Below are 9,992 nucleotides of genomic sequence, written 5' to 3'. Positions count from 1 at the left end.
TCATCCTATATATCAATCTTCGTTTCCGGACCATTCCGGAAACCCTCGTGACGTCCGTGATCTCATCCGGGACTTCGAACAACATTCGGTAACCAACCATATAACTCAAATACGCATAAAACAACGTCGAACCTTAAGTGTGCAGACCCTGCGGGTTCGAGAACTATGTAGACATGACCCGAGAGACTCCTCGGTCAATATCCAATAGCGGGACCTGGATGCCCATATTGGATCCTACATATTCTACGAAGATCTTATCGTTTGAACCTCAGTGCCAAGGATTCGTATAATCCCGTATGTCATTCCCTTTGTCCTTCGGTATGTTACTTGCCCGAGATTCGATCGTCAGTATCCGTATACCTATTTCAATCTCGTTTACCGGCAAGTCTCTTTACTCGTTCCGTAATACAAGATCCCGCAACTTACACTAAGTTACATTGCTTGCAAGGCTTGTGTGTGATGTTGTATTACCGAGTGGGCCCCGAGATACCTCTCCGTCACACGGAGTGACAAATCCTAGTCTTGATCCATACTAACTCAACTAACACCTTCGGAGATACCTGTAGAGCATCTTTATAGTCACCCAGTTACGTTGCGACGTTTGATACACACAAAGCATTCCTCCGGTGTCAGTGAGTTATATGATCTCATGGTCATAGGAATAAATACTTGACACGCAGAAAACAGTAGCAACAAAATGACACGATCAACATGCTACGTCTATTAGTTTGGGTCTAGTCCATCACGTGATTCTCCTAATGACGTGATCCAGTTATCAAGCAACAACACCTTGTTCATAATCAGAAGACACTGACTATCATCGATCAACTGGCTAGCCAACTAGAGGCATGCTAGGGACGGTGTTTTGTCTATGTATCCACACATGTAAATGAGTCTTCATTCAATACAATTATAGCATGGATAATAAACTATTATCTTGATACAGGAATTATAATAATAACTATACATTTATTATTGCCTCTAGGGCATAATTCCAACAGACTGAGGTGCTGAAATGCCACGGTCCGGGCAACGGCCTGTGTCCCTTGTGCCACGTCCTGGAAACGGGAACGCACATTTTGTTCTCTTGCGTAGCTGCTCAGGCACTTTGGAGCTTTATTCGTGAGGCTCTGGGACCCGAGTGGGAGGCCCATGACCTTGCAGATTTTTTGTAGATTAGGGCTACTCAGGCTGGCCGCAAGCGCCGACTGTTCTGGCTTATCTTTGCAGCCATGATGTGGACTCTTTGGACTACTCGTAATAAAATGGTTATTGAACGGTGTTTCAGCGACGCGCCTCTGACTCGTTCTTCAAATTTCTTGCCTTCTTGTAGAACTGGCATCTGCTCGTTAGGCCCTGTTATCGCGACCGGCTTCAGCTCTCCTTGGACGCCCTGCTGACGGCCGCTCGTAGGCTCTTCGTCCGTGCGCCTGCGTCTTAGCCTGCCCCTGTGGCGGACTTTTTTTTGTTTCTTTCTTGTCTTTTGGGCATGATTGTGCTGTGGCCCCAGCCTTTTTCTCTTTGGTCTATGATCGGTACTGGTTGTTTGGATGCTGTAATGTTTGCTTTATCTATAAAGCGTGGCGAAAGCCTGTTATGAGAATAGCAGCAAACTCCTTTGACAATTCCTCCTTGGTGATGTCCCCAGACTCAACAAAAACAATCCCAATATGTATTAGCCAGCCCAAGTGCTGGGAGTTCACATCTGACTGATCTAGGTGAAAGAATCCTAATCATTGGACAGCACTTCCTACAAACTTAGCAGAGGTGTGTGGCTTCTCCTCCACCTTGTGTGTCACCATCCTACAGATAAAGCAGCATTTAATTTGGGCTTGGTACACTTATCCTTGTGGTGTCCAGGATCCTCACAGTTATAGCAGATAACTGCAGAGTATGACATCAAACCAGGACAAGGTAGAGGATTTTTCTGGATCACTTCTTGTTTCTTCTTCTGTTGATTTTTCGATTGGTTTTTGTGGGCTTGCGTTCCTAGACATCATTTAGAGCTAGAAGACTAGAACACTTGATAGAGGAGAACGAAGCTGCTTGGTTGATCGGACAGAATGGCAGAGATGGCGATGATGGCGACTCAATCCGTGGTGCTTCGACTTGTGGTCGTCTTGAAGGATGCACTCCAGCTGCAAGGTGCTCGAGGACTCAACCTTGAACGGTCAACGAGCGGAGACACGCCCTTGCAACAGGTGCCGGAGCTGCGACTTAACATCTGCATGGTATCCGAGATGTTCGTGCAGATCCTTACCACGGGGCTCGGCGCCCTTGTCTTAGTCTGGGGGACCGTCGTCCTGCTCGGCGGTTTCTCCGATTCTCTACAGAAGGTTGATTTCTGGGTCATCACCGCTATCGTCTTCATCCAAACAGCCAGGTACCTCCACAATCCTCTCCCTCTTCCTGTGATTGTTGAGTGTTAACTAGTCGTACTACAAACAGATCCAGTAATTAGTTTGTATCTGTTGAGCAACAGGATCGTGGGCATAAATGTAAGCCCGGAGGCAGAATTTTTCAACCAAGTTCCACCAGCATTCCTCGAATTGGGCGCCGAGCACTACACGGAATGGGGCCGAAGAAGGCCGCTGACTGGCCGAGCAATTGGCTCTAAATTCATTTACTATGCCATGCTGCTACTTGGAAATGCAAGTGAATTCATAAGCATTATGGCCTTCTTAGCAATATTGGTCGTTGCAGTTAAGATCATCGCAGGGTTAGGCTGCATATCGCTTTCCATCTATCGCCTCGTCGCCCTCCTTTCGGGACATCATGACGATTCCAATGTGTTTCGTGCACTCATCTTGTTCTATGCTCTCGTGCTTCTCCAAGGTGGATTGTTCATCTTGTGGTTGTGTCTCAAGTTGTATCGTTCTTATCTTGCAAACCACGTGAGCTGCAAGTACGGACTTGAGGACAACAGAGAATTGATTGACAAATATATGGACAAAACCTTGAGCACGGCCATAAAGAATGGGGTGTCAAGTACCATCAACAGGAACCTGGCTTCCTTCGCATCAGACTTGATTAAATCTGACTACAGTCAGGATCACACTGATGCAGTTTTGGTGATGCATACATTGACATCCCAAGAGGAGCATAGAACAAGAACTCTATCCCAGATACAATCCTCGCCGCTCTGTGTTTCCAGGCTGCTTGACATGGTTACCTCAAAGAGCCGCACTGATCAGAGGACAAAAATATGCATCGCAGAAATTGTGGCACATCTTGCTAGCAACCTGCGCCTGGCTGACATATCAGGAGCAACAGAGTCCATATCTTCCATGATTAATCCCTACTTCACGAAAATATCAGCCCCAGCTACCAATGTCAACATTGACCATCAGACAGCTATTGATATCACAACTGACCCGCAGGGGCTTGTTCAGTTAGCCAGCGGTACCAGTGGAGCTGAAAGCAAACCTCTAATTATCCATGGCCTGTTGATTCTTGCCAAGCTTGCAGTTAACCCGGACAACTGCAAACACATATATGATTACAAGGGTCTCCTCTCCAAGATAATATCTCCAGTCAAAAATAAAGTGTATGACATGCCCAGAGATGATGGTATCACCATGGAAATAACTGAGAAGGCACTGGAAGTGGTGAGCATGCTTGTCAGTGGCACAGATGAAACCAATGAAAAGATACGCCGAGAGATTTGTAGCAATGGGATAGCAGTGAATGATATCCGCTCAATCTTGGAAAAGGGCCACATGTACAACAAGCTAAAGGTTCCAGCAACAAAGATCCTTACGGAGCTATCTTTGGATACGTTCACTCAACCTACCCTTGGACTTGATGGCGTAGCGATATTCATTAACTACTTGATGGGTATCTTATTTGCTGCTGCAAATGTGAGTGAAGAACTCAAGAATACCGCAGGGGAAGCATTGGCAGTACTGGCAATGGACAATGCCAATTGTATGAGGATCATGGATTTCAGCAGAGAGACAATTCAGTTGCTCACAGATATGATTCCTACGGAAAACGCCAGATTATATCAAACTGCCATAGCACAACTGCTGATGCAACTTTGTGCAAATTCAAATCCTGCAGAAAGGGAGGAGCGTCTCGCGTCAGTCAAAACAAATCTACATGAGGTAAGAGTACATTTAGATTTCCATATCATTTTTCCAATAGTCAATTAGAGCAACTCCAACGGGCGACTCATTTCGTCCGCCGTCGTTCGTTTGGATCCGCGCGGACAAAAACTTAAACCAACGCGTCGACCCAAACGGACGCACGTCTGCTTTTTGTCCGCCTACCGGCCCATTCCCGACCCAATTTTGAGCTTGATTTGCGTTGGCGCGGACGCGCGCGATTCGCGCCTACTCCCCTCCCAGGCCCGCAAGTCGACGGCAAAGTGGCCACTTTTTCCCTCCAATTTTCCCAAACCCTCCAGCTCGCTCCCGCGCCCGCTCCCACCGCCATGGACGACAACCTTGAGGCCACCGCTGTTGCCTCCTTCGCCTCGTCCGGTACCGCCGCCGAAGCCAAAGGCAAGGGTCGCGTCCCCCGCAAGGCCGCCGCGCCGCCCAAGAATAAGAAGAAGGAGTTGATGCCCTAGGAGCGGGTCGTGGAGTCGGCCAAGAGGAAGGGTCGGAGGCACGCGCAGAATGCAAGGGGTGAGGCTGCTGCCGCCACCGCCATCGTCGCCGCCGCGCAGCAGGAAGACACCAATGCCCGGGTTAAGGTGGCAACGAGGGAGGCCTCGTTGTACCTAGGGGTAAACCCTAGCCAGCACGGGCTTGTCGCCGCCGTTGCTGCGGCGATGGCCAGCACAGGCTCGTCAACATATCCTCTGATGATACTGCCAGAGTCGCCGCGCGAGTCTTCCACATAGCCGATTTCCGGCTTCCACGTCTACCCACAAGGCAGCCGCTTTTTCGGGGAATGCTCGCCGGAGGTAAGCATTGTGGCCCCTTCCACGCCCGCGCCGGTGACCATCGATCTCAACACCACACCGGTGGCAGGCGGATCATCGTCCGGAGGCATGAGTAAACGCCATCGCGAGATGCTAGCAGACATACTCACCGGCGCCCACAATCTGTTCGACGGAATGCCGGCTGCCGTCGATGATGACACTGCCAACCGTTTCCTCGAGAACATGATCTTCAAAGATGGTGCGCTGGCGGCTGGTGCTTACCCTGCGGCTACGTATGATCCCGATCAGACCCAAAGCCAGGACGGCCGAGCGCCATTCATGCAAGCTACCAATGATCCACATGATGCCTTCATGTAAGATCAGGTAGGCCTAGACGGCTTCTCGCTCGACCATGAGTTCCCGGGGGACTACGGCCTTGAGGAGGAGGATGATGACATGGACATCGATGGGGAGCCTTTGTTCGAGGAGGAGCTCGCCAACCAAACTGTTGTCGGGGCAAAGCCAAAGAACAAGAGCAAGCAGACGAAGGCATACACGCCGGACGAGGACAAGCTCCTTTGTGAGTTTTGGAGGGACATTAGGCAAGACCCGAAGGTCGGCGCCGAACAAAAGTGGTCAGCCTATGGACTCATGTTCATCATGAGTTCCATGAGCCCAAGAAGTTTCCCCCGTACTAAACGCAAAGCAAGCGTGGATGGGTGACACTTTCGAAGCGTTGGAGGGTGATTCAACAAGAGTGCAACAATTTTTGTGCCACCTACGAGAGCATCAAGGCACGCCCCGTGAGAGGCCTCATCATGCAATATGCATGCCCTCTCATTCCCTTTTGGCGCCACACATTTTTCCCGTGGATTGCATGTCCATTTGCCCACATATGCTTGGTTTGAATTGTAGGTGTTCCTTGAGTTGGAGGAGGCGAAGCAAGCCAAGATGCTCGAGATCGAGGCCACGAATGACAAGATCAAGGCGAAAGAAGTGGCCCTCGCAAGCATGAAGACGGGCGTGAAGATCATGAAGGTTGGTCTGAACACCGTGTCGCCGAGGAAGAAGCTATGGTTCGAGAAGATGCACGCCGAAATGCTCAACTTCGACCAGCTGTGATCTGCGACGGAGATCAGTCACTGTCCCGTTTTTGTTTGCCGGCAAGTGTGTTGGCATGACCACGGGCCGACTAGGCGTGGTCGAATTCCTGCCCTTTTTGCTATGCTGGTATGCGTGCCGATCGCTGGCAAGTGTGCCAGCATGAAGTGCATGGTCATTTTCTGTACGCTAGCAATGTATGTCGGACGCTGGCATGGTGCCGGCATGAACTCTTGGGCGTTGGCATGGAGGCCTTCTTAAACTAAATATGCGGACATAAAATGGATCGCATGTGTTGGGCGCACAACCGACCCAAAAAGAAAAACGGGCGAATGCGGGACGGAGGACCGACCCAAACGGACGAAAAGCGAACAAAATCACCGTCATTTGGATCGTCCCTTTGAAGTTGCTCTTAGTACTCTACGCTTCATAGATACGAAAGAGCAGTTCGGAATGGTGAAGTTACTCATTTATTATATCTCATTCTTTGTTATCTGCGTCACATTTTTCAGATAGAGCATGTAATTAACATGCGTGATGAAACATAACACAAATCTTTGAACTTATATCTAACAGTTCAGTCAACTTTTTCTCGAACTAGGTTGATGTATTGTCTAGGTTTGATCTGACACCACAATTCGTAGTCCTAATCTTCATTGTGCTTAACATTTGAGAAAGCATAGGCTTTGGTACACCTTCTTATCTGGCCATCCATTTCTGCATCACGATTCGTGCAAGCTTTTTTCACTTTTTTGTTTATTGCAAATAAAAGAACATATGAATTTCAAACTTTTTAGGATGACAAAGCATTCTAACTAGAATGTGGGAAAAACTTTTAGATTTTTTCATGAAATATCTTTACCTAATAATAAAGAGGCTATCGCTTCCGTCGGAAAACCCACCGAGGTGATTTTACAAAAAAACCCTTACTGTTTATGACATTAAACTCGTAGTATATATTAAATATTTTTTTAAAATACTCATATCTTTTAAACCGTAACTCCAAATTTAACATATTATACATGGAATTTGATTAGAAAAATATGTAGAATTTAAATATGATATTATTTTATCTGTTAAACGTTTAATAAAAATACTATCTAGGGTGCAATCTTAATAAATAAGTCATTATTCGTCTTTCTTTCATACCGGTACTCATCCGGGTTGGGGATGAACACGTCAACAAAATCAGGATTAGAGATGAAACTGAAGGTCACTTGACTGATTCTTTGTACGTATTAAATCTACATGCAAGCCGTGTTAAAATAGAAGACCTGTGAAATTTTGAACTGCATTTTTGTAGGATATGACCATCTTTATTTGTATCGTAACTATAAATTCTCAAATTATAGACATTTTTTATAAATTAAGAGCGTGTGCCGTGTGGTATTTCTTTCTCCCGTTGCAACGCATGGGCCCTTTTGCTATATATACTAAAAACAATAACTTTTACTAAAAAAATATATCATTTTATAGTGTGCCACCATGGACCTGTTTACTACAATCAAATTCCCAAACATCAGCAGAAATTCAAATGGGGGCTAGGATAAACCAGGACCAAATGGAACCCAAAAGTAAAAAAAGAAAATCGTTTTGTTTCTTCACGTATTTTGGACCGATGTATGTCAAACGGAAGACAAAAGTTCGTTGGGACCATGCGTACTCCATAGCAGAAATTCCAATAAAAAAGCATGAGCCTTAACAATATTGTTTATAGAAAAAAAAGGTAACGACTAATAAATATTATCATACCTTGGTTTTTAATTAGTACACATAAGGAGTAGAATATGCACGACCATTTTTCTTTTTACTTGATGTAACATTGCTGTTGAAATATCGCACATGCACCCTTGTTCTTACAATAAGAGGTTTCTTCTTTACTGAATTGTTTTTTGGCATGGCAGGTGCTCAAAGTTATATGCAATGTTGAACAAGCAGAAAATGCAAATCAGGTGGGTTCTCCACAGCACAACTTAGGCCAGCAACAAGCAGCAAACGTAAATCAGGCAGGTTCTCCCGGGCATAACTCGGTCCAGCAACAAGCAGCAAATGCAAATCAGGTGGGTTCTCCACAGCACAATTCAGGCCAGCAACAAGCAGCAAACACACATCAGGCGGGTTCTCCCCAGCATAACCCGGGCCAGCAACAATCAACAGACACAAATCAGGTGGGTTCTCCACAGCACAACCTTGGGCAGCAACAAGCAGCAAACGCAAATCAGGCGGGTTCTCCACAGCACAACCGGGGCCCGCCCTCATTTTCTCGGGCACTTTATCGCTTGAACAGTTTTCTCGGGGCGCACCACTCTCACGCTGCTAACAGAAACAATCCCAGTGACAATTTGCCGGTCGTTTCTCAGCTCGAACGTGCTAAAAGAAAATCCATGGCAGCCTTCTTAGGCCTTACATTGCAGATATGTGACAAACTGGAGATCAGCTCTGATGATTTTGATAATGCACTTGCGCTCATTCCTCTTTCCATGGATGGCTTTGTGGATAGACTGAATCATATAATAGAACAGTGCAAGGGCCACTCTTTTGATAGCTTGGAAGGGAAGGGTCCCTCAGTTGAGTACCTGATAATAATCAAGACAGTGACAAAGTTATGTACATGGATGATGCAACGCAAGCCAGACTGCATTACAGTATTCCAGAACAGGAACACTAGCACAAAACTGCAGGGTGCTTTGGAGGATATGAGAGACCTGGAACTAGGTATACTCCTTACCGGCAGTGCACGGGACATGGCTAATTACCAAACCCTTTCAACCATCGTTGGTGTTGCACGGCAGATGATGAATGCTAATGTGCAAGTTTAAATAGGAAGTGGCGGATAAGTATTAGTACAAGTTTGCAGTTTTTTTTCGGGTGTCTATTTTTTAGAGAATTGTTTTGCGCCATGTGTCTCCGCACGTGTCAAGAATCAACATAGCTACTTCATTTTATATCTTTCCGATTTCAAATGTGCTTGATTTTCCGTAGAATGATTCTGCTTGCCTTTTGCTAGGTTTGTCAAATACATTGTAAACAGCCTTTATATGGCCGTTATTTGCATTGTGGCACCGAACTTGTAAAATTGATCAGATTTGTGTTGTAGACTTTTGTAGGATATAGGAAGATACAACTCACATTCATTAAGCAACAACAATCGTGGGCAGAAAAATTAAGCAAGGACAAGATTAAGAAGTAAGAACACACGTTGAACCAGGTTTAGCATCGTTAGAAATCACAGATTGACTACAATCTCATTTTTATTACCTCACGCACCACCATCAAGTTCAACAAAACAGCCACAGAAAAGAAGGGAGAAGGTACCATGTGTTAGATGTGTATGTTCCATTCGGTATATTCCCATTGTATTAAGGGTCTTCTTGCCTTTTACCACTTGTATAAGTACTGGCCCTTGGTCCCCTGTGAATGTCAGTTGCCCATTCCTAGCAGGCCTACGCGGCTTTAAACGGCCAGAGGGAGGTAGCCATCTTGCTCCTAGCCGGCCAGAGAGTTTCGACCGTCTCGCCCCTAGCCGGCAGGAGCTTCCTAGCCGGTGATAACCCACACGTATAGGGGATCGCAACAGTTTTCGTGGGTAGAGTATTCAACCCAAATTTATTGATTTGACTCAAGGGGAAGCGAAAGAATATTCTCAAGTATTAACAGCCGAGTTTTCAATTCAACCACACCTGAAAGATTTAGTGTTTGGAGCAAAGTATTAGTAGCAAGGTAGTATGATAGCAGCAGTAGCAACAGTAACCAGTAGCAACAGAGTAACAACAGTAGCAACAGAGTAACAGCAGCAGCAACAGCAGCAGCAATAGTAGTAGCGGCAAAGTAACGTAGCAATGACCAATAGTAAAAGACTCGTAGGCATTGGATCGGCGATGGATGATTATGCCGGATGTGATTCATCATGTAGCACCTATAACACGGAGAGATATGTAACTAGCTCCCATTCGTCAATCTAATGTAGGCATGTATTCCGTATGTAGTCATACGTGCTTAGGGAAAAGAACTTGCATGACAT

The 9,992-nt window shown here is 46.1% G+C and overlaps 1 protein-coding gene across 2 annotated transcripts; it reads left to right on the top strand.

The window, feature by feature from the left end:
• Positions 1-1,751: 1,751 nt before the first annotated feature.
• On the top strand, positions 1,752-9,047 carry LOC123453053. Of its 2 annotated transcripts, none has more exons than XM_045129817.1 (3): positions 1,752-2,383; positions 2,483-4,106; positions 5,786-6,406. In XM_045129817.1, the coding sequence occupies exons 1-3, from the start codon at positions 2,064-2,066 to the stop codon at positions 5,990-5,992; spliced, it is 2,151 nt and encodes a 716-aa protein (XP_044985752.1). In that variant the 5' UTR covers positions 1,752-2,063; the 3' UTR covers positions 5,993-6,406. The 2 variants fall into 2 exon arrangements, with proteins under 2 accessions (XP_044985752.1, XP_044985751.1); XM_045129816.1 differs by lacking the exon at positions 5,786-6,406 and adding an exon at positions 7,876-9,047 and having other exon boundaries at positions 1,756-2,383.
• The last annotated feature ends 945 nt before the right edge of the window (positions 9,048-9,992 follow it).

Source organism: Hordeum vulgare, chromosome 5H (genome assembly GCF_904849725.1).
Source record: "Hordeum vulgare subsp. vulgare chromosome 5H, MorexV3_pseudomolecules_assembly, whole genome shotgun sequence".
Taxonomy (NCBI): Eukaryota; Viridiplantae; Streptophyta; class Magnoliopsida; order Poales; family Poaceae; genus Hordeum; species Hordeum vulgare.
This window is presented reverse-complemented; position numbering and strand designations above follow the sequence as displayed.

Bases quoted from the DNA above. Each gene is read 5' to 3' on its own strand.
- LOC123453053 (XM_045129816.1), top strand. From the start codon at position 2,064: ATGGCAGAGATGGCGATGATGGCGACTCAATCCGTGGTGCTTCGACTT. The intron at 2,384-2,482 runs GTACCTCCACAA...GTTGAGCAACAG, and splicing joins GTCTTCATCCAAACAGCCAG to GATCGTGGGCATAAATGTAA. The intron at 4,107-7,875 runs GTAAGAGTACAT...TTGGCATGGCAG, and splicing joins TCAAAACAAATCTACATGAG to GTGCTCAAAGTTATATGCAA.